The sequence below is a fragment of the Phalacrocorax aristotelis genome, chromosome 12 (genome assembly GCF_949628215.1).
Source record: "Phalacrocorax aristotelis chromosome 12, bGulAri2.1, whole genome shotgun sequence".
In the NCBI taxonomy this organism is placed as follows: Eukaryota; Metazoa; Chordata; class Aves; order Suliformes; family Phalacrocoracidae; genus Phalacrocorax; species Phalacrocorax aristotelis.
In genome coordinates, this window is record NC_134287.1 from 7,964,806 (window position 1) to 7,990,338 (window position 25,533).

Sequence of the window (25,533 nt, forward strand, 5' to 3'; positions counted from 1 at the left end):
CCCACTGCGCATGCGCTCTCCCCCACACCGCACCTGCGTGCTGTCCCACTGCCGCCTTCCCCCTTCCCCGGGGCGCTTTGCGCATGCGTAGCGGGCAAGCACCCGCTTCCTACGCATGCGCCCTACGCAGCTGCCGCCTCGCCCCTTCCCCCCGCCGGCCCCCCGAGCAGGCGCAGTGCGCGCCCTTCCGCGTTCCGCGCATGCGCCCTCAGGCGGCGCCCCCTCCGCCCGTTCCCTAAGGTAACTGCCGCTCCTCAGTCCCTTGCTCCTGCTCGGGTGCCGCCGTCCCGGCAGCGAGGCCGTGGTGGCCCGTGACGTTCCTCCCCGCGGAGGTAACAGCTTCCCCCCGGCGGTCTCTCTCTCCGAGCGGGGCGGCTGCGGGCAGAGCGGTGCGGACCGGTTGGGGCCGGTTCCCCGCGCAGGCGCAGGGCCCCGTAAACAGGAAGAAGCAGCGGCGGCAGCCCGGAGCGGCGGAGACAAAGGGGTGGTGGAGAGGGTGAAGGAGGTATCGGGGTTGGCTCGGCTCGGTTCGGCCCGGCCCAGCGAGCGGGGGTCCTGGCGGCGGGCGGCAGGATGGTGCAGAAGGAGGGGCAGGCGGTGCTGGAGGAGCCCCAGGGCAGCCCCAACCCGGCCGGAGTGTCAGGCCCTCCTTTAGAGCCGCCAGGCGCCACCGCGGGGCCAGTCCCGGGCGGGGAGGAAACCGACACCGAGACGGAGACAGCGCTGGGCTCCCGACGCTTCCTCTGCGGCGTCGTCGAAGGTAAAAGGGGGTGTCCTATGTTCGCGGGGGCGCGGAGGGACGGGTCGGTATTCCGGGGGCACGGCGGCATCCCCCGGAGCCTGGGGGTACGGGGAGGGGGGTCGGTGTCCGCGGGAGACTGGGAAGGGGGGGCTGGTCCCCGTGTCTTTCCCCGGCCCAGCGGGAGGCCCGGAGGAGCCCACTCTGCGAGCAGGGGGTGCGCGCCTCTTGGCTGGGGTTCCCTCCGCTGGGGGGAACGGCGGCTCCCGGGCGCGGCTATTGCCGCCCCTGGCGCTTGTGCTGGGAGCCGTTCCCTAGCAGGGAGGGCCCTTTGATGGCAGCTGTTCGGCGGGCTGAGGGCAGGCCTGGCACCCCCAGCGGGCCGATGATTCCTAATGGAGGCTGAGGCGGTGCCGTGGCTCCCTTGCAAGTACGTGTCTAAAGGGGGAGGTGGGAGAGAGAGAGAGAAGAGCTACTCTGCGATTATCCCAGCTGTACATGCTCTTCCTGCACGCCAGAGGCTCCGATTCAGTTTCTTGGGCAGGGAATAGGTGATTCCACAGACATCTGTTCTGGAATTAATATTAAATACTCCCTGTTCTCTAAAGTGTTGCAGGTTACCATTTTAATTGTGCTGTAGAACAGTCCTTTTCTGTCTTTTGGTGTAGTTGCAGCATTAAAAGGTTTAAATTGTTGCAGAAGCTGCAGAATAAAGGAACTTTGCGTTTCTCAGTAACTACAGAATTAATCTGCATTTCTGAGAGGTCAGTAAAGGTAGATGGTTGAAAGCCTGCAAGAAAAATGGTATATTCCCAACATAATAGTTGGTTTGGAGTTGTTCTAAATTCCTGTGGACTGGTGTTATTTCTGTACCTATAATGAATCTCTGGTAGGAGAGCAAAATGATTAACAGATGGAATGGAGAGGGAAACAGGCAGTTTATCAAAGTCAGTATCTGCATTACTTGCAGAATGCCTTTTGTTCATTTCTTAAAAAGAAAAGACCATTTGGCTTCTGCAAATGGCACTGTGCGAAGTGCACTTGGCCCAGTTAATGCCTTTATTTTTTTGCACTTACTCAGGCTTAAATACAGTCAGCATGGAGAAAGATGTCTTTATGTTGTTAATATATTTAATTCTGTGAAGATAGATGTTAAATTGAAGGATTTGGAGACAGATAACAGTGAAGAGAAATACAGATCGTAACAGTATGTTTTCTCGCGTTCCTGCCAATACACCTTGACCATCCAGGTTTATATTGGAACCACTGCGTGTACCATCATAATTTTTCTGGCCGTCCTAGTTACATTGTTGATTGCCTCTGCATATATTTTGGTGCAGGTGTTCTTGACTGTACTGTGCATAAAACAAAGCAAGAAAATGGCCTCTGCCCAGTGAAGCAGTCTAACAGTAGTTAGGAGTTACTGGTCTAACATTAGCATGCGTACAGGGAAAAAAGGAATAGGGGAATGTTTAAAACAAACAAAACCAAAAAACCCCAACAACAACAGAAAAGCAAACTGTTGTGGTGAATGAGGTAAACGGTAGTGGGCGAAAACATCTGTCTCTGATGACTCGAGAATTATAGGGGTAAGAGCAAAACAGGTTAACTTCAGAAGTGTAGATAAATACTTAAACAGAGTGCAGTGTTTAATGCAGAATAGAGGTATGGTGAGATTAAAGCAATGAGATGGGGAGTTTGGACCTTTTGTAGAAAAGGTGTGGGGGATAGAATTGGCCAAATACTGGGTGTGCACCCTGAGAATGTGAAGTGCTCATGGCAGATATAAAATTCACTGTTTTGGGGAGTAATAAAATCTAAGAGTACTGGATGCAAAGCTTTGGTGCTCTGCCTCCAGGATATCCAGGCTGTTAGTGATGGAGAGTATGGTAACTGGGATGATGTATTTGGCATGATCTGCTGACTTTGTATTAACCTGACGCAGTCTTGAGGGAGTAATATAAAACCAGGCTGATTTCTGGTCGGACAGAAGGATCCAAGAATTTTCATCAGCTGGTGACATTAGTAATCTAAGAAACATGGTGACAGATGGAAAAGTATCGCTTTGAATTAGCGTGTTCTCTTCAGTCCTGTTTCATTAGTTTTGTTATCTGATTATTTTTTTTCGGTAGGCCCCTGCTCTGCTTTAGGCTAGTAGGTCTGAAACAGTAGTAAAAGCAAAAGTGTTGTGAGACATAGGTGGTATTCATTGGGTATCACAGTATTGCATTCTTTTTATGTGTTCTTGGACTTCCTCAGGGCAGTACCAGTCAGAATTAGGTAATGCTAGTGAAAATGAGAAATTTGTTCTGGATGACACAAACTGGGAGGTTTTCATGACTTGCAACTGCTGTCTTGATTGTTCCTCTGTTTAACTGTCCTCCGTTTGTCACTTTGCAGTTTGTGAGGAGTAGTAGTTACTCAGCCTTGCCACTTCGTGGTGCCAGTTAGGCTAAGATCGCTCTTTGGGAGACTAATTCTTAAAACTTGAGCCTGCTTTAAGCTTCTTAAGTGAACAATGATCTTTTAACAGGTAACCGAAATACTTGTTAATATACAGAAAATGCTTCATTTGCATCAGTTTTGAAAGGTTGTGGGAGGATGTTTTTGACCTCTGTGAGCCCAAATACTTAGGGACTTAACAGTGAATAGCTCTGGAAATGAAGATATTGTCTACCTTTTGAACTGGTGTTCTGTGAGCTTTGTATATTAGGTGCATCATTCATCACTGAGTGGCCATGCTGTTTGAAAATAAGAGCTTATTAAATTTCAGTGTTATTTTAGGCTCTGGTCTCTGTACAGACTGCCAAGCTGAAGCTTTGTTTTGAAGTGCCCACTTGTGGTTGAACTATTTGCACATAGGTCTAAGTGAATTTACTTGACTAAGAGTGCATTGAGAGTGCTTCTTAAAGTATTATGTTTCTAGAATGTAAGGATTAGATTTTAAACCAGAAACAGTTACAATTTCCATGGAATTCCATGACTTTGAATATACGCTGTTCTGAAATAGCTTGTGTAGATGCTCTGATATGATTATTCAAAGACATAGTCTTAGCTTGTAAAGATGTGGGAATTGTAAAGTAAGATATCAGCTTGCAAGTTAATTTTGACAAGGAACCTGTTAAGCTGAATAGAATGAATGAAATCCGAAGCATTTTGTTGACTCACTTGCACTTCTCTTTTTTTAATTACACATCATCTACCTCAATACATATTTAGATAATGTGTGTGTATTTAGCATTCTAATCTGTACCACTGGTTAAACATTTCTGAGCTGGTAAATATTTTCAAGTGTCCTCAGTGTTCACATACAATCAAATCTATTTTGTAGGTGTCTGGAGTGATAGTTTAATTAGGTTATGACTGTTAAGTCTGCTCTTAAAATAATGCTGACTTGACTTGTCAAGGGCATATGCTCAGGAATACAGTTTGGATTCTGAAAGTTAATTGCTTCAGTGGCCAAAATGATAAAACCTGAGATCATAAGAACTGAAATAAATTATAATTGCATTTTAAATTTAGATCAGTCGAGGTTATTACATGTTCCTAATGCCATCTAACTAGACTTTTTTTTTTACTTTCTGGTTTGGGAAGCTTTTGGATGAATGTAGCAGAAGGGGAAGAAAACGGTGGGGGGTAATATAATGTTTCATGGAGCAGGCATAATTTAACGTCAAACTGGATAACTTTAATCTTATTTCCCATAGGATTTTATGGAAGACCTTGGGTTATGGAGCAGAGGAAGGAACTTTTTAGAAGGCAAGTCATGCTTTCTCTTACTGCAGCACATTCCATTGCAATATAATCATAATCTTCCACCTAAGCCTGAAAAGAATTACGGTTCTAACCTAGAGCAGCTTTTTGCCTAACATCCATATTCTTGGGGGCTCATATTCACCTTTCCATCTTGCCTAAACAGAATTTGTCCAGTATCAGCTGTGTGTAAAGTTATTGTGACTTAATAGTATAACACAATGTTCAGTGAAGGAAAAAAAAATAGATCAAGTAAAAGAATTAGATCAAGCAAAACATAAAATTCCTGCATTTGTAGACTATTCTTCCAGTGAAGGCGCTTTTCCTATGTTTATAGACTTCAGAAGTGGGGACTAAATACATACCTTTACGCTCCGAAGGATGACTACAAGCACAGGATGTTCTGGCGAGAAATGTACTCTGTGGAGGAAGCGGGTAATTGCCTTTATTTCCTCTCTGTGTTTTCTATAAATAGACTTTCGAATGTATCGGTCGTTACTACATGTGCTTGTGTGTGTTTAATCACAGTAGCCATTTCCAAAGGTGAGCAGCGACCTGTTCTTAATACCCTGCAGATGTATTTAGTGGAGCTTTGGTACAAGCGTGGATTTACTTCTTTTAACTATAACTCTACAGATGATTTCTAAAACTGCTTTTAAGGCTGTCTTAGAAGATTGACCTTTTTCCGTGGAAAGGTTGCTCAGAATTATTCCTCTGGCTCTTGAACATCTGGGCCGTATTTTGAAGTGGAAATTACTTGCTTAAGAAAAGAAAAAAGATTGATGAGTGAATAGTATGCCCTTTTTTGTGATTCATTAAGTGCTTGTTTCAATGAAAAGAGTACCAGTCAGAAAAGTATCTCCTGACTGTTTAGTCAGGACATAAGACCTATGTAGGCTGGTGTGAGGCTTTTTAGCCACCTCTGGCATTTATGGGATCTGCAGTGCTTTATTAGCCTGTGGGGATTATCATTTTCCTTGGGTGAGGGCAAAAATGATACTTGCTTGAAATTAAATAACCCTTTTTGGAGGCCACTTTGAATCACAGCAGAAATATAATCTAAAGGATACTGCAAGATAATTGCCAATAACAACAAAGATTATTACATATTCTAAGAATGGTTTTCTTTATTCATTGTATGGAAGAATAAATTTGAAGTTTGTTTCTTAAAGCAACTACTTCTGCACAGTTACGTTAAAAAAGCCCTTTTTCACGTGCCCTGAGCTTCAGTTATATGACTAGTGTGTGAATCAGTATCATGCAGGATGACGTTACTGCATTGAATTGTCTCTTCGTATGTGTTGACAGAAGTGGAAAAATGAGTAATAATTCTAGTACTGTTGGCGTACATACTGTGGAAACAGACTCTATCCACATTTGTCACACATCACTGAGATAAAGAGAGTTTTTTAAGTCTTTTAAAAATTTTAACATGGAAAGTAAAAATACAAGGACAGCTGCTATATTCCTCTTGGCATAATTTCTGAGAATTCTTCCAAATAATTTGGTGCTCTTTGCTATGTTAGATTTAAGGAATTCCAGCAAACTATTATTTTTTTAAATCATGGTAGCAGAGGCATCTGCATTTTATAATGTCTGCGATTTTTTTTATATCATCGAATCCTTTTTGAAATATTTGAATTTGAATTCCAGAGCAGCTAATGACTCTAATATCAGCTGCACGAGAACATGAAATAGAGTTCATCTATGCAATCTCACCTGGACTTGACATCACTTTCTCCAATCCAAAAGAGGTATCCACATTGAAACGCAAGCTGGACCAGGTAAGTGTGACACAAAACAGTTGCAGCACTACTTAATTTGAAAACTTCAGTACCCAGCTCACTCCTGCAGATTTTCACTTGCTTCTTTAATGCTTTCAGCACTAATGTTAGTTTGGATGCCTCTGAGCAATTCCAATTGACGTGTTCAGGTTGCATTGCAGAAGTGGCCCGTCATCCTCTAGATTAAAAAAAGAGCTCTCAACTTGTATTGGATTCTGAAGGCTCTTCTTGGGAGCTTGCCTTCAGAGTATTTTAGGGCCTTGAAGCCAAGATGCATTTCTAAAGCAAGAACTCTTATCCACAATAAACACCTTTGGAGGCCAACCTGACATACACATCTTCTTTGTTCTCATATTTGACTTCTCTTTTGTCCAAAAGCTGTTACAGAGTTAGCCTTTTCCCAGCTGTTTGTCCAGTGAGATCAGCTTTGGACTGTTAAAACTGGAATATATTGCAGGTCTTCAGAGGTCTAGTCTTTGAGAAAAGCTGACCAGTGGGTCAGAGAGGCATTCATTGTCTGCCTAGCTTCCCCTACCTTCTATCCCCCATTCCTGTAGCTTTCCCTTTTAAAAATTCTACAGTTTGATTTTAAAAAAGAAATTAAAATAGTTTAAAAATTAAACCCTTTGCTCTTGTCTCATGTATTTAGGTTTCCCAGTTTGGCTGCAGATCTTTTGCACTGCTGTTTGATGATATTGATCACAACATGTGTGCAGCAGACAAAGAAGTTTTCAGTTCCTTTGCTCATGCTCAGGTCTCAATCACAAATGAAATTTATCAATATCTAGGAGAACCAGACACATTCCTTTTCTGTCCTACAGGTAAAATGAGATTAATTGTTCAGTTCAGCCTTAAATGAGTTATCTTACGTATTATCTTACCTAATATGTTACTAGTTGAAAAGCTGGTTTATTATTTATTCACTGCTTTTAGGAGTATTTTGGGGTTGTTCGAAGAAATTGACTTGTAAAGAAAGGTTCAAGTAATTCAAATATATGCAGAGGTTTTGCCAAATCTCTGAAAGGCTTAATGCCAAGCAAAGAAGTCAGCTTGATTGAATGGTTCAAGAAGTTCGAACTGAAATGTAGTCAAATAGAAGTCTTCCTTTAACCTTGTACCAAGATCTTTGTGCTTCTTGATCTGGATAGCTGTTAGTTTCTTAGAATTCTTCTGTCATCGGTACCTCTTTTTAATAAGATTACCTGCTTTTACTAGTCACTGAGTTGCTTTATTTATTTATTAAATAATAAGGTGACTTGCACTTGGGTCCAATAATGGCTTTTTTTAAATTCCAAGCTTCTTCTAATACCTATAAGAATATTGCAGGGGAGAGAGAATCACAGTGTTCGGTGGTGTGGATTGTTGCAAGGAAAATTCAGTTCAGTAACAGTATTACCGTCATTGTTAATTTGTTTATCCCCTGACACTGCAGTAGTTTGGTTCTGTTCCAGACCTCCTCTTCAACATTAGAGATGTATGTTCTGGTGTTAATATTTTTAGGTATTTGTACTTAATCAGTCTTAGGGGTTCTAGTTGTCTTGTGTATTGTCTGCTGTAACCTGCCCTTCTACTTATGGACTTCGTTAGGTTTTTCCTAATTTTTACATTTGAGCAATTTTAAATAAATTCTTTACCTTACCTTTCTGATCTTTATGCTAAGTAACATTCATAATGTCCTTTTTATTTATACTTTTGGGTTTGGGGCCTTTCTTGCTTTCTTGATTAATTTTATAGATGTTTCTCTTCTCAAATGGTGGTATTGTCTCTATGTGTTTGTGGGACAGTTGGGAATGTTGCCACACGTGTGCATTGTTCTACTAACAGTGACATTCTCTTTTCCTCTACAGAGTACTGTGGAACTTTTTGTTATCCAAATGTTGCCCAGTCACCGTATTTACGGACAGTAGGAGAAAAGCTGCTCCCTGGCATTGAAGTGTTATGGACAGGTAAAAATTGTTTGGTTTGTTTTTTAAATTCACTGTTGGTGTTAAAAATTATTTCTCATAAGTATTTAGTAAAAGAAACTGTCCAACTACTTGGGGGTTGAATCTTCAAGTATATGCAAAGCCTTCTGATTATCTTATTCCCCTCTTAGGTCCGAAAGTTGTATCTAAAGACATTCCAGTAGAGTCCATTGAAGAAGTTTCTAAGATCATCAGGAGAGCACCAGTTATCTGGGATAACATTCATGCTAATGATTATGATCAAAAGAGGCTTTTTCTTGGGCCTTATAAAGGTCGGTCAACTGAGCTCATCCCTCGACTAAAGGGAGTTCTGACCAATCCAAACTGTGAATTTGAAGCCAATTATGTTGCTATTCACACGCTTGCAACCTGGTACAAGTCTAACATGAACGGCGTCAGAAAAGATGTGGTGATGAGTAAGTATGTGTAACTGTTTGCTGGGATCTATGCTTAACCACATCAGTCCGACTGATATTTTTATGTTATTTTATTTGTTTAATTCTAGCCTTTCCTTACCAATTTTTTAAGATCACCTAGTGTTTTCTTTCCCATAAGTAAATAGCAGTTACCTGAAAGATAACAAGCATCTAGATTGTTTTATTGATTTCCTGGGAAGTATCTGTAGCACATGCTTATCAGAGAATTTCTTAGTTGTGAGTGGTTTCTGTAGTTGTATAAAAGGCACCATTGGCAAGCAATTTTAATGGCCAAATTTGACATAAGTGTCCATGGCTTTGATATCATTGGAATAGAAGCAGTTCTGATCGAAAGAGAAACTCTGAATACTGGAATATTAGTTTCTGCGCACTGTTTCTGTGTTGACATTGATGGTGACCATAGTTTTCCATTCTGTCTAATTAGGATGTAATGCTTTGTCCTTCTTTGTGAAATAAGGCTATTGGAGAGTTCTTGAATGCCTTGTCTAAGAGGACTTTTTTTTATTATTTTAAATGAAACTTGCATGATGACTTTTCAAAACTTGTCTCTGTAGCTGATACTGAAGACAGTACAGTTTCTATCCAGATTAAATTGGAAAATGAGGGGAGCGATGAAGATATTGAAACAGATGTTCTCTACAGCCCACAAATGGCCCTGAAGCTGGCCTTAACAGAATGGTTGCAGGAATTTGGGGTACCTCAGCAATACAGCAGTGAGTCTGATTTGATATTTTTCTGGGGTTGGTAGAAAAATGGGGTTAAATATTCAGTGCTTGCATTTAGTTTAAAACTATTTTACAGATCCTGACAATTTGTATACTTTTCAGTTGGAAGTGTGTTCTGCCTTACTAATTGGGGAAACCTTAACAAAGAAAGAAGAATGCTTGGCATTCTACAATGTGCCTGTAGTGCCCTGACTGATCACCAGAAATAACCTTGACGCATGGTCCTTTGGTGCTTATGTTACAAGACTGGAAGGGGTCTGAATCTTGCTGGGCTGTTACTAGACTTGCATGGGACCTGAGAGAATAGGAAGAACAGTCTCTTTTTTTGAAGTGGGTATCATATTATTGTAGACATTAGTGTCGTGGTTTAGCCCCAGTCAGCAACCAAGCACCACGCAGCCGTTCGCTCACTCCCCCGGTGGGACGGGGGAGGAAATCAGAAGAATAAAAGTGAGGAAACTCATGGTTTGAGATAAAGACAGTTTAACAGGTAAAGCAAAAGCCACGCACACAAGCAAAGCAAACAAGGACTTCATTCACTCCTTCCCATGGGCAGGCGGGTGTTCAGCCATCTCTGGGAAAGCAGGGCTCCATCACGCGTAACGGTTGCTTGGGAAGACAAACGCCATCACTCCAAGCGTCCCCCCTTCCTTCTTCTTCCCCAGCTTTATATACTGAGCATGACGTCATATGGTGTGGAATATCCCGTTGGTCAGTTTGGGTCAGCTGTCCCGGCTGTGCCCCCTCCCAGCTCCTTGTGCACCCGGCAGAGCACGGGGAGCTGAAAAAGTCCTTGACCAGTGTAACTGCTACTTAGCAACAACTAAAACATCTCCACATTATCACCACTGTTTCCAGCAAAAATCCAAACCATAGTCTCATACTAGCTACTATGAAGAAATTTAACTCTATCCCAGCTGAAACCAGGACAATTAGGTTCTTCCAGTAGTTTTAAGATGGCTTTATTTTTCTGAATTTCTGTGTACGGAAACCAGCTGGGTTCTTTCCAGCATTGCACACCTTTCTTGTAGCAATGGGATGTTGGGATCCAAGGTGAAAACTGTTTTTCTCAAGTGTGGGGTTGAGGTGGTCAGAGCGCCCTTCTCTGATAACTGGTGGTGGAATGGAAGAACGTCTTTTGGACCAGAGGAGGGCTGGGAGGAGTTACCCTTTTGAACTGCTGTAGGGTTTTGGTTCTTTCTCAAACTCAGGTCCAGCAAAAACATTGGGTGAGTAGTAATTAAGGTGTCATCTACCATTTTCACCAAATCGTTGAGGTTGGAAGGGACCTCTTGAGATCTCTTAGTCTAACCACCTTTCTCAAGCAGGGTGAGCTTAAAGCAGGTTGCCCAAGACCATGTCCAGTTGGGTTTGGAATATCTCCATTTTCCCTAGGTTAAAGACATTTTGTAATTGAAATATTTGTGCGTCAGTCCTTCTATTTTGAAGCGTGCTGTATATCCAAGTAAAACTTTAACAAGTCAGTTGATGCAGAGGGAGAAAAAATAATTTTGAGAGCTTTTTGTTCTGATGGCATAGTCAAAAATGCTGCTGCCAGCACATAAATGTGAACTCATTTTCCTTTTTCCCCATCCTATCTTTGCTTACCACTTACGTGGAGGGGAAACTTGCAAAAAAATTAGTAGTTAGAATTACCATGAGAGAAGTGAACAGACAAAGTACCAAAAGGAAGCTGCGCTGGTTGGATGCTGTGGCAACAGAATCATCTATGATTTGCAGAAGTTGCTGATTTGAGCGTTAGTTGGCAGATATTGAAAACTCTAAACTTGCTGCTTCTTATTCTCAGGTAGGCAAGTGGCCCACAGTGGTGCTAAAACCACTGTAGGGGATGTGGGGCCTCTGGTGGCACCGTCCTCTTTAAATGCAGCAACTGTGGTTACCACCGTTTACCAAGAGCCCATCATGAGTCAGGGGGCGGCGTTGAGCAGCGAGTCACCGGCCTTGATAAAGGAGGAAGAGAAGAAGCAATCTGATGAGGAACCAATGGACATGGTGGTGGAAAAACAAGATGACGCAGACAAGAATGCTAATCAGATACTGACAGATATTGCCGAAGCCAAGATGGCGGAGGAGTTGAAGCCAATGGATACGGATAAGGAGAGCATAGCTGAATCAAAGTCCCCAGAGATGTCTATGCAGGAAGACTCTGGCAGTGACATTGCCCCTATGCAGACTGATGAGCAAATTAACAAAGACCAGTTTGTGCCTGGGCCGAATGAAAAGCCTCTCTACACAGTAGAACCAGTGACTTTAGAGGACTTACAGCTTCTCGCTGACTTATTTTACCTTCCTTATGAACATGGGCCCAAAGGTGCACAGATGCTGAGAGAATTCCAGTGGCTCAGAGCGAATAGCAGTGTTGTCAGTGTTAACTGCAAAGGAAAGGATGCTGAAAAAGTGAGTGTGAATCTTGTTTCTCTCCTTCTAAATCAAAATCCTGAGCAATGTTATCTGTTGTCTGTAATAGAGACTGGTATTCCACTTCCTAGAACCTGAAAGGTAGTGCCTAACTAACCACAGGTCACAGTAATTTTAATTCCTCCAGTGCAATCTACTGTTCTGTGCGCTGTATGCCAGGTAGCTATGATGGCTGTCTGGCGTCTGCATTTGATCAGTGGTCTCCATGCTGGCCTCACTTCTAACAGCAGTATAGAATACCCATGAGTGATGTGTGCTGTGGTAGTCCGCATTGGCAAAATGAAGTAATGAATTGTATAGTGTCCCTCCATATTTAGAGTACCTCTTGTCCCTAGAAGGCTGTGTTTGATCTTGTGGATCTTTTGCCTCTGTTCATAGATAGAAGAATGGCGTAACCGAGCAGCCAAGTTTGAAGAGATGTGCAGCTTGGTGATGGGGATGTTCACTCGCCTCTCCAATTGTGCCAACAGGACAATCCTTTATGACATGTACTCCTACGTCTGGGATATCAAGAGTATTATGTCAATGGTGAAATCTTTTGTGCAGTGGTTAGGTAGGTGCATTGGGAGCCATTATAATCCCAGATAGTGCTTTTTTTGTTCTGTTTTGTTTAATTAGCCCACGGGGAAAACGAAAGTATTAGGCAAATGTGTTTTCTTGGACACAGGGTCTAGTTTGACCCTGTTTTAAATGTTTTGCTTTCTTGCTATTTGAAGCAATGCTTGCTGTGAATTTGCTTTGGTATTATAAGTGAAGTCTGCTGGATGCTTAAGATTGGAGACCTTGATTTTCTTCTTGGGCTAATGAAACTTGAATCTCACCTGACACGTAAGTGTTGACTTTACCTTACTCTTGACTGAATGCACACTGGACTGTGCCATGTAACTCCTTGGATACCCTGGCGTATGATTGGGAATGACACTATGAAATGTGACCACATCAGCCATCTGCTGCTTGCTCTGTCTTGATAACATTATTGCTGTCTTCAACAGAACAATTGCAGAAGCAACCTTTCAATGGGCCTGGCCAAGAGGAAGCCGATCCTCCCAGCCCTGTGCGCATGCGAGCTTTAGCATAAGGCTATTCTGGTGCAAAATAATTTCCTTTAAACACTTTCCAAATTGCTGATATTTTTTTTTTTAGTTTTTATTTTTTTGTACTGGGTGGAAATTTTAGATCTCTCTGGACAGATTTAGTCTGAGACTTAAACTGATCTTAAAAGAGTGTTTTTGTTTTTTGTTTTGTTTTTTTCTCCTTTCTTTAATGTGTGGCTTCTTGGTTTTGTTTTTTTGGGGTGTTTGTGGGTTGGTTTTTTTTTGTTTTGTTTTGCCTTTCCCCCCCTCCCCCCCCCCCGAAGGATTTTTGGGGGATCCTAAGTTGGCAGATAGCACCAGCATGGCCTGGGTAATTCTAGTGACCTCATTTCACTTTCAGGTTTCAATCCAACTGTCAGGAATATGCTGTGGTCTTGCTTGACATACACAGCAGGCAGCAAAGCTGATGGTCTCATGTCACACTTTTTGTAGCTGTCACAAACTTCACAGTGGTTAACCATTACACAACCTTGTTCTAATCCTAGTGTTTGGATTGTCTTTAAATGGTATTTTTAAACACTGGCAGGTTTAAGCAGGGACAGAGAAGATCTGTTAAGTCACCAAGTCAGTCCACGCTCAACAACTTCCTGTGTTTTGTGCTTATTAAATATCTGGTCCCTATATGTATGGTTGATAAAGAAGAAGAGCTTTTAAGACTGCCTTCTTCAAAGTACAGAGAAGCAAACTATCTTTGGAAGAAAACTCAGCAGCATTGTAGTATGTTAACATCTCTGCCTAATGCTGTTTAAAAGCTTTAGTTAGTGCATTTTTAAGACCAGTGTAACACAGCCCTCCCAAATTTACTATTTTTGCTGTACGTTGACCTTTAGCTAGGAAGAATGCTCTCTTTTTGATAACTTAATCCGTTTAAAACTCCAAGCTCTATAATGAGAACAGTGATTCTTGTGATCTCTAAATGTTGAGGGCCCAACTTAAGACTGCATTTCAGAATTATCAAACTATCTACTGATTTCACCTGAAATTGTGTTCAGTTTTCAGTGTCCCTGTAAAGTTGGGTTCAAGTCTTTAGATGCATCAGATGTTTGGAATAGTTCACCTTAGAAGCCAACTCTGTAAATACTAGCTCTGTTAACCTTGGCACTGTTCTGTTCTAGTATTCAAACCGGTATTAGTTGAAAAATTAATTTCAAGAGTTTTTCACATGTACAGTTTAATATTCTTATGCTTCTGTCTTCAGCTTGCATTTTATCACTAATGTAAATACATACAAAGCAAAGGTCATTGATAAAATACATCATTATATAAAGCAGAGTAGGTTACAAATCCAAACAAATTAGTTTTCACAATGGTGTGCTTAATGGTCCACTGAACACTCACTTTCTTCACCTCTCCTCCCAAGTCCAGCTAGCATTCAGTCCCTTAAATTAGTGTGGCTGTACAGTACTATGGATTACTAATGACTTCTATTGTCTTCTTCCCCATTGTGTACAGATGGGAGAATCCTCAGCACAAGTTTCTACTGCTATTGGATGGACAGCGCCAGATGTTCACAGCGCGTCGTCATTAATTAATTAAAATGGAAAGGTTTTGTCTGTGAGGCAGCTCAGATAGATTAGATGTACAGTAGGCATGAACTGAAGTCACATTTGCGCAGCGACTAAGGCATTAACTATGTTTTTCATTTATACAGCTCTTCATTCACACAGCTCTTTACTGTAGTAATTGGAAGTGCTAGTTAAGTTGTAGTCTCAAAGGACAGACAGATACTGTCTTCCAAGTTATTGACTGAATCTCCTTGTGAAGGGTATCTTTTTTACATGAGAATTCTAAAATGTGGGAGTAAACCAAATTCAAATTCTGATGCTTGGATCACTTCTGAAATTTACCATATTTAGGGTAGTTTGTATTTAACGTATATTCCTAAACTCTCGTAAATGTCAAACTTGGCACACTTTGGGACTCTCTGACTAGCACAACATACTTGTCTGTACTGATCTGAGACTGTTACTTGAACAGGAGGTAGATTGCTGTCCACAAAAGGAAAAGAGTATTCGCGCTGCTCGTCTTGTCAGAAAACTAGGTTATTTGTGGGTTTTGGTTTTGGTAGGGGTTTTTTTGTTGTATTTGGTTTTTTAACTCCAGAGTTGTCATTTCTGTTAGTTGTTGAAGGCTGTGGTGCCTTGCTGGCAGAACAGTATTAAAAGTCAAACAGCTAATGGAATTTTCTTTTCTAAAGCAGGCGTAAACTAAAGCTGAGCACCTCAGTGGGCCTGCTGTGGCTGGTTGATCAGCAGGGACCCTGGCGCATCTGATGCGCTTGAGGAGGAAGAAAAATCACGATGCTAAAAAGCAAAGCTAGTATTATCTATGGCCAGCAGGGTGTACTAGTTAAATTGTGAGTTAGTTCTGGTTAATGCTACTTAGCTTTTTAATGTGCCAGCAGCATTGCGGAGGTGCAGCCTGGATTATGTAAATCTGTGTAGTCCCTTGCAAGATACTCTTTCACACAACTGTCCTGGCTGCCTGAACCATTCCAGACTGTTTGCATATATTGCCAGTCCTAGTTTTCTGACAAGATTAGAAACAATCATTACTAAAATGTGACTTCAGAAAGGTCCATTTTTTTCAAGGGGCTGTGATAATGGCATTTGTTTGATCTAAAATTCACAATAATAGCTGTTGAGCCAGGTGGCTTCCAAGATGTCATCTTTTCATAGGTGAAATAGATGTTTCTGCTACAAATATACAAAAAAAGTACGAAATATCTGGGAAGCTTATGTAATTGTGCATGGTGCCATTCTTGTGCCTTCTGGTCTGGAATGAGGTGTGTTAGCTGAATCGCCTCACCTGTTCTTAGAGTAGTCTGTTGTAGGTAATCAAAAATTTGGAATACCGCAAGTGGTGTGCAAGCACAAAATCTTTGTAAATCGTACATTATTACAGCCTCCCCCCAAGCCCTGGATTCTAGTTCAGTTAGAGAGCTTTTTCCACAAGTGTGTGTTTAGCTTTTTGGACATGTTAGACACCCAGGAAATCCCCCTTCTCGTAACATTCTCCGCTTGGATCTGATCTCAACAGGGTGTCGTAGTCAATCTTCAGCACAGTTCTTAAGTGGAGACCAAGAACCCTGGGCCTTTAGAGGTGGTCTAGCAGGAGAGTTCCAGGTATCAATATGACTTCACAACTGAATGACATTTTCTTTGTTTTATGAGAAACCTTTTGTTGCACATCAGAGGTCTGGAAGGATTGGTCTGCCGAAGGCTTTCTGGTCCAAAGCCCATTAGCCTTACAGCTTGGTTTAAAATAATTTTCCTCCCCTTTCTACAGTAATTTCTCAAGGAGATGCTGCCTGTCCCACGCGCATGCGAAGCGCAGCGGCTTTAGTTGTACATTTCACATTGTTTTTTTGCAGGTCGCACAGCATTTTTATCTGCGCCCGCAATTGCACAATGCGCGCATGCTTGTCTGCCGATGGGAATTCCATGAGCAAAAGGGATAGTTGTCCAAATTTTGGTTCCTCTCTAAATAAAGCTGTAATGCGCTTTGGTGCAAAGGTTTCAATTGGCAAATGTTCTTAAATCGCTGTTTATACCATGTTCAGATTTGTTCATGGATTTTTCAGGCGCTATACTTTTCCCCCCTCACAGGTGCTCTGCGCGCAGCAAATTGAATCAGCGCATTGCTTTTGGGATAAAGCGTCTCCTCTGGCCAGTTAACCCTCTTCAGACCAAACCTTTCCTCCTGACATTCTATGTTCTTATACAGAGACAGTGTAGATATGATTGGTAAAAAGTATGTTAAAGCAGATAAGATTAACAGACTCCTAATGTGCTGTTTCAATTGCATATTTAAAAACACCAATGGGGTATTTTCCTATTGAAATAAGGTCTTTGCATTTGTAAAGCATACCGACCCCACCTTCTTCTGGGGTGCCTGCAAGTAGCAAATGTTAGTTTGGGAGTCTGCAGTGCACACCCAAGAGTGATGAGTTTTGTTGTTCATACAGTCATATTAAGTATTTTGTTTTCACAGCGTTTGCTGCCTATCGATGGGGCAAATGACCTCTTTTTTCAACCACCTCCATTAACACCCACTTCAAAAGTGTACACCATACGACCCTACTTCCCTAAAGATGAGGTAACTGCTTTTGACACTTGTCGCTGCTGCTGTTAGTGATGCGTCTCCCTTTGTGGCAACACTGGTTACTGCTGAGTCCCATCAGCCCCTACTGAAACAGATGTCCCAGTGCCTTGCACAAGGCACAAATGCAAAGCTCACAGCAAAACTGAGGTTCAGTGACTTTGCCTGTGGCTCAACAGCATGCTGTGCAGCAGTATGTGTACGCCCACATCTCTATTCCCAGTCTCCCGCCCCACCACCTTTTTAAAGTCTGAGTGCCTTCCCGATTTCTGAAAGGCAAGTTAAAGTTGTTTGCGGCTGGTAGAGGAATTGTTGCAGTGGTGACACATGTAGTGGATTAACCTTAGGGGTGGGTGTGTATACCTGTTCACTCAGTAATTATTGTGGTAACTGCAGCTATGTAGGCGGAACGCTGATATTGTGCCTCAAAATGTAGCTGCAAAATGTGATGATGCTTCAGCCATTCTTATCGTTTTAGTTACAGTTGTAAACTTTTTGGTCTGATTTTGAAAGAATTGTTGTCAAATCTGCTTTGGAGCATTTGATACTTTGAAACCAGGAATTTTGTATTCATTGTTATTGTTGAGAGCTCTTTCCCATCTTTTTTTTTTTTTCCACTGAACGGGTCTCTAGTGTAGCTTCATTTGTGTTACATTAGTTCAAGTATTATTCTCGCTAAGCTATCAACCAACAGTTAACACTCTTAATGGATGCAGTTTAAACAGTGTAAGGATCAAGGTAGCTTGAACTTTGCATTTGTAGCCACATTGAGATGAAACATGCTTCCTTTGAAGCATAAGTGTTTAGGTTGACTTTGCAGCAGCTCAAATGAATCCTGAAACTGAAGACAGACAGCATGTTCTTTACCTGCTAGTTTTAGGCTCTGTCCTGTGCTGTTCTCAGGGCAGTAAAGCAGCCTTTTGGTTACCTGAGTGCGGGACTGTACCTAAGCTGGTTTGTTCCATTGTAGGCAATGGACTTAATGTTTCTAAGCCACCTAAACACTTGGTGGTGCAGCTAAACATGAAGTCATAAAGAATATTTCTTCTGAGGAGGAGCTTCCTTTTTAGGAAAGGAGGACGGACGTGTCAAATGCAAAGCCTTTTTGTTGAAAAGTGTAGAGTTTCTTATTTAAAGTGTGACTGTTACGAGTTTACTCTTTAAAGCGATTAATCTGAAAGCCTTGTAATATGCAGAAAGTCAGGGTGTGTCTGTCCATAGTGGTTAAATTGTTGCACTTGAACATCGGAGGTTTTGAAAAGGCACCTTGTAGCAAGGGTATTGATCTTCACTGAGTGTTTGGTAACTAGCCCTCAGGGTTAATTTTAGGCTGTTACAACGTGCGGGAGACTGACCTCAAGCCTTTCCTTCCCAGCCATTCAACTAAACAGCTGTATTTTTGGTGGGCAGCTTTAAGAGGTTCTGGTTGATTTGGGGTTTTTTTTGGGGGGTGGGGGAATGTTATAGATCCTTTCTCATAGATGGGTGCTTTTGTTCTGTTTAACTTGAATGCCTGCCTACTAATTTACAGTGGAGCTGTTAATGAAATCTCTCTAAAACAAAGTTGTTAGCTTTTGAATGTGACTGATGACTTGAAATCATCTCTTCTCTCCTCTTAGGCATCTGTATATAAGATCTGTAGAGAAATGTATGCTGATGGAGCTGATCAACCCTTCCATAGTTTACCGGATTTAATTGGAGACAAGTATGTATTAGGAATGAATGACCTGATGAAGTCCTGACACTGTGTTTAATCTGAAGTTTTAAAAGTGTGTGTGGGAAGAATGCAAAGAGCATTTGATTTAAAAAAAAAAAATAAAAAATCTGCCCTCTGCTGGCCTCAGGAAATTGGAGTTTTTGTTTCTTAAAGATACCATAGACAGTTATGTCTCAGTTTATGCTCCGGTTGCTGTTGTGAGCTGTTAGAAAAAAGACTTGGTTGAAACCTCTGTATTATGAAAGCTGTGTGTCATAGTATCCTATTACTTCAGATTTTGTGAAAGTATATCATGAGTGTGTCCATAGTCTGTAGTTAACCTCTGGTATTTTTTCCAACTCAGTGTAGTTCTTCAGATAACTGAAATTTTTTTGAGGACCAATCTCAGGGGCAACTGCCTTGATTTTTTTTCTGAAATACATGTGGTAGATTACCTGTACCAACTTTTTAAAAATAATTAGCAATTGCAAGTGAGATGAAGTTAAACAAGGAAAGCATTAAATCCGAGCTGTAAATTGAGCTACTTTGGTTTTTTTTTTCATGTCTTGAGTGTTTAATTAATACAGAACTTGTAAAGAGGCTGCTCTGTGAGTGTCAGGAAGGCAGTTAAGACAGGATGTGTAACTGGTATCAAAAAATACCCAAAAAAAACAAGATGAAAGAACAAGGAGGTAATGGCAGCAGAGAAACTGAGGGCAAAAAAGTGAAGGATGTTTGTGTCTCTGGTGAGTCAGAAGAGCAGTGTGTATAAAATTAAATTGTGGGATCCTGAGGTGCAGCTGTTGCTCATAGCTGAGCTTTGACAGCTGATCAGTCAATTAATGCTTTGTAGGAACTAATTCTGTGACTGGAGGACTCTGCTTCTTTGGTTGACCCTAGAGTCTCCTTCAGAGTACCTGAAGAGCATACTTGTTCAGAGTGACCTCCTTCTGACTGAATTTGTACACTTCTTTCTGCAGGTTAGTAGGTGGTCTGCTCACCCTCAGCCTGGATTACTGCTTTGTCTTAGAAGATGAGGATGGCATATGTGGCTATGCTTTGGGAACGGTTGATGTGACTCCTTTCATTAAAAAATGCAAAATGTCTTGGATCCCTTTCATGCAAGAAAAATATACTAAACCAAATAGTGACAAGGAGCTGTCTGAGGCAGAGGTTGGTATAACCCATGAGATCAGAACTGTATGCTGAACTCTTCCTTTCCAAAGCAGGTCTTTGTTTTTCCTTTGCATTTTGAGCTTCCATGTAATACAATTTTCCTACCTTTCTGAAGTCTTTGAGCATGGTATCTGATATCTTAGAAGGTGACAGTGAGATTACTCGCTGCCAGTCAGATACAGCTGTGTGTTGTAACAGACCCGTGAGGTTTACTGCATTGATTACTACTAAAGTGCGTGTAAGCCATCTTAATCTAGAGGAAATTACATTCTGAAAAGATTGCTTCTGCTCTGTTCTCCTGCAAAATGAGATATTAGTTTCCGCATGCTGCAGGTAAGTCTAGCCTCTGATGGTCACATTGGTTTAAGTATGGAAAACAAATTAAAGAGCGCTTGGTTTTGATGTTAAAATCTGTGAGCTATTTGTGGAGTGTGACAGCTGTAAATGGTGCAAAATGATACCTCGCTTTTAGCAAATGCTAAGAATATCTTGAATTGTTTTTGGAAGAAATTAGAGAAACTATGTCACTGAACTGTCAGAAATAGTGAAGAATTATAGCTGATGCATTCTTGTCAAGGGAAGAAATGTATTTAGTACTAAGAGGTGCTGATCCACACCTGCATGTGGAAGGAGAGGTGGACAAAACTGTAGTAGAGACAGGCCTAGAAACACCACTTCTGAGCCTTTTTCTTCCCCCCTTAAGAGTGAAAGAATGTTTTCCAGAAAATATTCTTCAACAAGTTGTCTGAATACAAAGGCTGGTATCACACTGGTGGGCATCCTGAGGGGAGCCCCAGCTGTTAAGGGCAAGGCAAAAATGGCGTATATGGCAGTGTACCCTTGCTTTATTTGGCTAGGACTTAGACAGAATCTTAGAGGAGGTCATGGCGCTGGGAGCACAGGCCTTCACATGAACAAAGCAAACCTTCCTGTAAATTGAATGAAATGTTTGTCACCGTATTGTGAAAATGGCCACTACTTATAGGCGTGTTTTATGGAGGGAAAGTGAAGTTCATTTAAGAACGGAGGAAAAACAACAAACAAAACCCCAACCCCTAAAACCACCAAAAAAAAACCCCAAAAACCACCAAAACCCACCACCAAAACCCTAACTTCCCCACAAAACAAACAAAAAGCCCCAAACAAACAAAACCCAAAACATACCCCCCGCCCCAGCGTTCTGGGGTAGGTGTGACTAGAAGCTACATTAATGGCTCCACTAGTACTGTTGAAGTGGGGCTGATTCTGCAGTCTGTAGGTTTTATGACTTGATTCATCTACATTTGCACAGTGCTGTGCTTTCAACTTTATATGCAAATTCAGATTTTTGAAGCAATGCTAAACATGTAAAGATAGCAGAAACTAAATATGGCAGAGCTGTGGTAGGTACAGTAAGGGAGAAGGGGCCTTGATTTCCAGAAGTTTGGCTTTAAACTTTGGAGAGAAAGCAGGAGCTATTTTGTGCTGATAAACCAGCTTTTCTATTGAGATGTTTAGGAATATTTTTTGCTGTTGGTACATTACCCCAGGATTTCTGCTGCTGGTACAATATTTCAGAAAAAGTCTGTTTCTTGAGACTATGGGATTGAGGGATGTTCCCAGGAGTGCATGTGATAGTTTTTAGTGATCGACAACCTCCTTTAGTGATGAACAAGGCTTATTTTTGCCTTTGGTGGAGCAAGTAGTCTAAGATAATTGTGTGGACATGAGAGATGTTTCTAGGCTGTTGTGAACCAAAGCGTACAGGTGGAAGGTTAGGAGTCTTAGAGCTGAAATCGCACATGTAAAATGAAAAGTAATATCTGTGCACAAACTCTTGGTTATTGGTTGGCTTATGGTTTATGGCTTAAAGTGAGGGTCACTGAGAAGCCACGTGAAGCTTCTGTAGCCTGCCTTTTTATCTGGAGGACAGAGAGCAACTTAGCAGGTAAGGAACAAAGTGGCCATCAGAGGTGTAGTTGAAAAGCATGCCAATTTGGAGGTATTCTCTGTGAGCAAAGGAGCCTCCCTTAATAAAGATGAAAGAAAATTAAAAGCTGGTTAATGATTAAATGTCTGTTTCCCATCGTCTTTTCAGAAAATAATGCTAAGCTTCCATGAAGAGCAAGAAGTATTGCCAGAATCGTTCCTTGCCAACTTCCCATCATTGATAAAGATTGATATCCACAAAAAAGTGACAGATCCAAGTGTGGCCAAAAGTATGATGGCCTGTCTGCTTTCTTCTCTGAAGGCTAATGGTAAGCTTCTGGCACTCAAAATTCTTTGCTTTCTAACTGTGTGTTAGTTCAAGGATGCAAGACAAAGTCAGGATGCTTATATTAACATACTGTATTTGCATGTCAGCCTGAGATATTTTATTCCTGCCATAGTTGGCAGTCTAGATTTAGGTAAATAAATATAAAAGCTTTCAGACAACTAGCTTCTGCTGCTGTCTTTGGTAAAAGGTTGCTTTTCGCTTTAGCCATTATATTGCAAATTAGAAAATAGGAAGAACTGAGGGAGCAATTTGGCAATGAGAGCACACATTTTTACATCTTGAACAACGCACAAACATTTATATTTCCCCTGCTGGTGTTGGTAATGAAGCTGCTGCTTAAGTGTGGCAGCGTGCACTGGTGGGTAATGACCAAAACCAGTATGGGGAAGTACCTGGTTGTCTGCCTTACTGCACGTCTGAGGTTCGCAGTTCCTTTGTGTGATTTGGTGCCCTCTCCTAGTGCCATTTCCTGAGCCAACATGAGAGTTTCAGGATGCTTTTATGTGGAATAAAAGGTGTGCAGAGGGTTTGTTCAGACTGACGAGACATCTGCAATGTGCAGTTCCATTAGGGGATGGTCAGCTCTGTTGCTGTAAATCTGGTCTCTTTTGGACACTATGTTCCTTGCGGAATTGGATCAGTGACTTCGTGGGGTTTAAATGTTGAAATAGGTGGGAGCTCTAGGAATACTTCATGTCTGTGCTTTTTACAGTAACTTTTCTCCTACAGTGTTTTGTTTGTTGCTTCCTTTTTTCAGGCTCCCGTGGGGCTTTTTGTGAAGTGAGACCAGATGATAAAAGAATCCTGGAATTCTACAGCAAGCTGGGTTGTTTTGAAATTGCTAAAATGGAAGGATTTCCAAAGGATGTTGTTATCCTTGGAAGAAGTCTGTGAAGCGCTTGACAGCGAACTGTTCCAGTACTGTAGTCCCTTAACAGCTGGGCAGGTAGTGGTGGGGATCTTCCTATGGTCTAGCTGCACAAAGCCAGCAATAAGCCAGCTTGGTAGAAGGGGCTATGCGAAAATCACCCATCACACATTCAGACTGTAACTTGTTGGAAGAGGATAATGCTGCTGAAAACACTGTTTTAACAAAGAGAAACCTTGTCCTCTCCTGGTCCTGTGTGAAGTGCCAAGGAATCTTGCATGGGCTATAGCTTCTCAGAGGAATCCCTCTCAATCGGTGCTGTGGTTGATGACAGTTCTCTGCATTCATGTGTCAACAGAAAAGCAGTCTCTGGCAGAAGTGTCTGTAAAGATGCAGGTTTTTCTCTGTCATAGAACAGGATGCAAAACTGGAAGTTGCAGAAATGGGAGGGATTGCTTGTGTCAATCAGCAAATTTAAAGATAAGCAGCTACAGTTCTATTTTTGACTATCTTTATGCTTGTTGATAAAGCAATGACCCATTGTCACTTCTAATGACCATTGGTTCAAGCTTTGTGCTTTGTTAGGGACAAATGTGCAGTGGTCTGTGGCAGAAGTCACTTAATGACAAACTTGTAAATTTGAGTGTATATAAACTTAGCCGTATGCTGACTAACTTTTTGTTTACTGGTTTTTGTAACTTTTTCTTTTGAAAAGTGAAATGGTCTAGGTCCAAGATGGCACTTTTGAATAACCTAAAACCACAATGGAGAACGAATCTGTCCTCGGCACTGACCTTTCTTATTGTGCCTCGTATCCAGGGCTAGAAACTGACCATCTTGGGTAAGGGGATCCCAAATGATCCTTCCGTCAGATGGCAGTTTGTCACTGCTCGAGGTTATCATCATTCTCCTGGGACTGAAACAGCAATTCACAGGGTGGTCTGCTGAACCCGTTAATTTTGGTAACATTCACACAGGATTGTGGATGAAAGACGGTGAGAGGGAGAGAGCTGGCCCACAGCTGAGATTTGTCCCTGGAACAGTCACCATCTTTCAAAGCCTGTTCGTACTAGTTTGATTAAATCAGGGTCTTCAAGTCCTGCACATTTGTATCAAATAACTTTTCTATAAGAAATGCCACAATAAGCACATTTTTACACATTATTTAAATGGTTACCTACTTTTAAATGTTCCAAGAGTTTAATGTTTTTACCCAGGACTGACATGTTTGGCTATGGGATGGAATCGGCATGGTATGGGATCTGATAGTGAGGTAGTCGCATCATTTATGAAATTGGTATTTCACAGAAGTCCCAGTGCCCCAGATACGCAATTGGCCAATGGTACCTTGCAGTACCTTGCTTCTTTCACCTGCTGCCACCAGCTGTCTTTATGTTCCTTTTAAATTTTCCTGGTTTTTTTTTGGTGAGGCACAAGAGAAGTTCTGTTCCTTTTAAAAGCCTCCAGCCACATAGGAGAAGTTGGCAACCTGTAATGAATGGCACTAAGACTGCAGTAGCGTTGCCTGCAACCCATGAGGAGATGCTGTGTTTGGCCTCCTGGTGCAGTCACGTGCAGGATGGGTTTCTTTTTTTCCTTTGCAGAATGTGAACAATTTTCTTAATGCGATAGCAAAGTATTTAAGTTGAAACGAGTTCATTTCGTTTTGAGAGAGGTACGGGGTTGTGCTATGGGATTTCATGTAAGTCAGAGCTGAATGCCACTAGTTTTTATACAGCTTTGAGTGCATGTTGAGTAGCTGATGCCTTGGTTTGTCAGGTGGGAGAGTTGTTTCTTCATGGATACCAGAGTCAACTTATTTTATCTGGATGCGTAACATTATGGCATAGGATGCTTGTGGCCTTATTTCTTGGTATTTAAGGAGTTGCCACATTTTCTCTTCCTATGACTTTGTTATTATTATAGAAGTTACTTGTATAAGCCTATGGAATGTCAGGCCAATACCATCATTCTAGGATTGTAAAGTGATATGTTGACATATCTTTCATGGTTATGAATTTTCATTAAGGTTGGAATGCCACTTTCATTAATCTGTTTTTAGATCAACAGTATCTGTAGCAGAAAAAAAGACCTGTAAAACTGTATTTGAAGACCATGCGAGAAATAGAATAAAAATTGAGAAGTGAATGTAAATAAGAAATGTGTATTTTGTGTACGAGGTTCCAGAACCAGGAGTGTTTCACAGTGTATGTTATATCACGGCATACGTGTCGGGTGCCCTTGGGATCAGCTGGCAGAGGGACTTTGGGTTTGGTGGTGGCAGCATGTTGCATGGTGGGCGCTTGTGCTGATGTTTTTCACAGGCAGGCATTCAGTGACCCTTCAGAAGTCCTCGCCCCAATGATTTGTGGGGTGGCAGTGACCTTTCTTATTGGCCTTTCTGTGTGAGTAGCACTGGGTGAACTTTACTGGTTTTGTAAAACCCAGTTCTTTCAAAGGTGGTCTCCAGTGTCTGGCAAAGCCCGTGCGAGCTGTGTTG

General features: G+C 41.7%; 1 protein-coding gene across 1 annotated transcript; it reads left to right on the forward strand.

The window, feature by feature from the left end:
* The first annotated feature begins 200 nt into the window (after positions 1-200).
* OGA (O-GlcNAcase) lies at positions 201-25,194 on the forward strand. The gene is made up of 16 exons (XM_075108151.1): positions 201-760; positions 4,447-4,498; positions 4,830-4,927; positions 6,146-6,276; positions 6,926-7,097; positions 8,124-8,222; positions 8,372-8,656; positions 9,232-9,390; positions 11,210-11,820; positions 12,220-12,394; positions 15,975-16,060; positions 16,929-17,033; positions 18,656-18,741; positions 19,713-19,905; positions 21,986-22,145; positions 22,923-25,194. Exons 1-16 carry the CDS (start codon positions 574-576, stop codon positions 23,057-23,059), a joined length of 2,736 nt encoding a protein of 911 aa, XP_074964252.1. The 5' UTR covers positions 201-573; the 3' UTR covers positions 23,060-25,194.
* Positions 25,195-25,533: the final 339 nt, after the last annotated feature.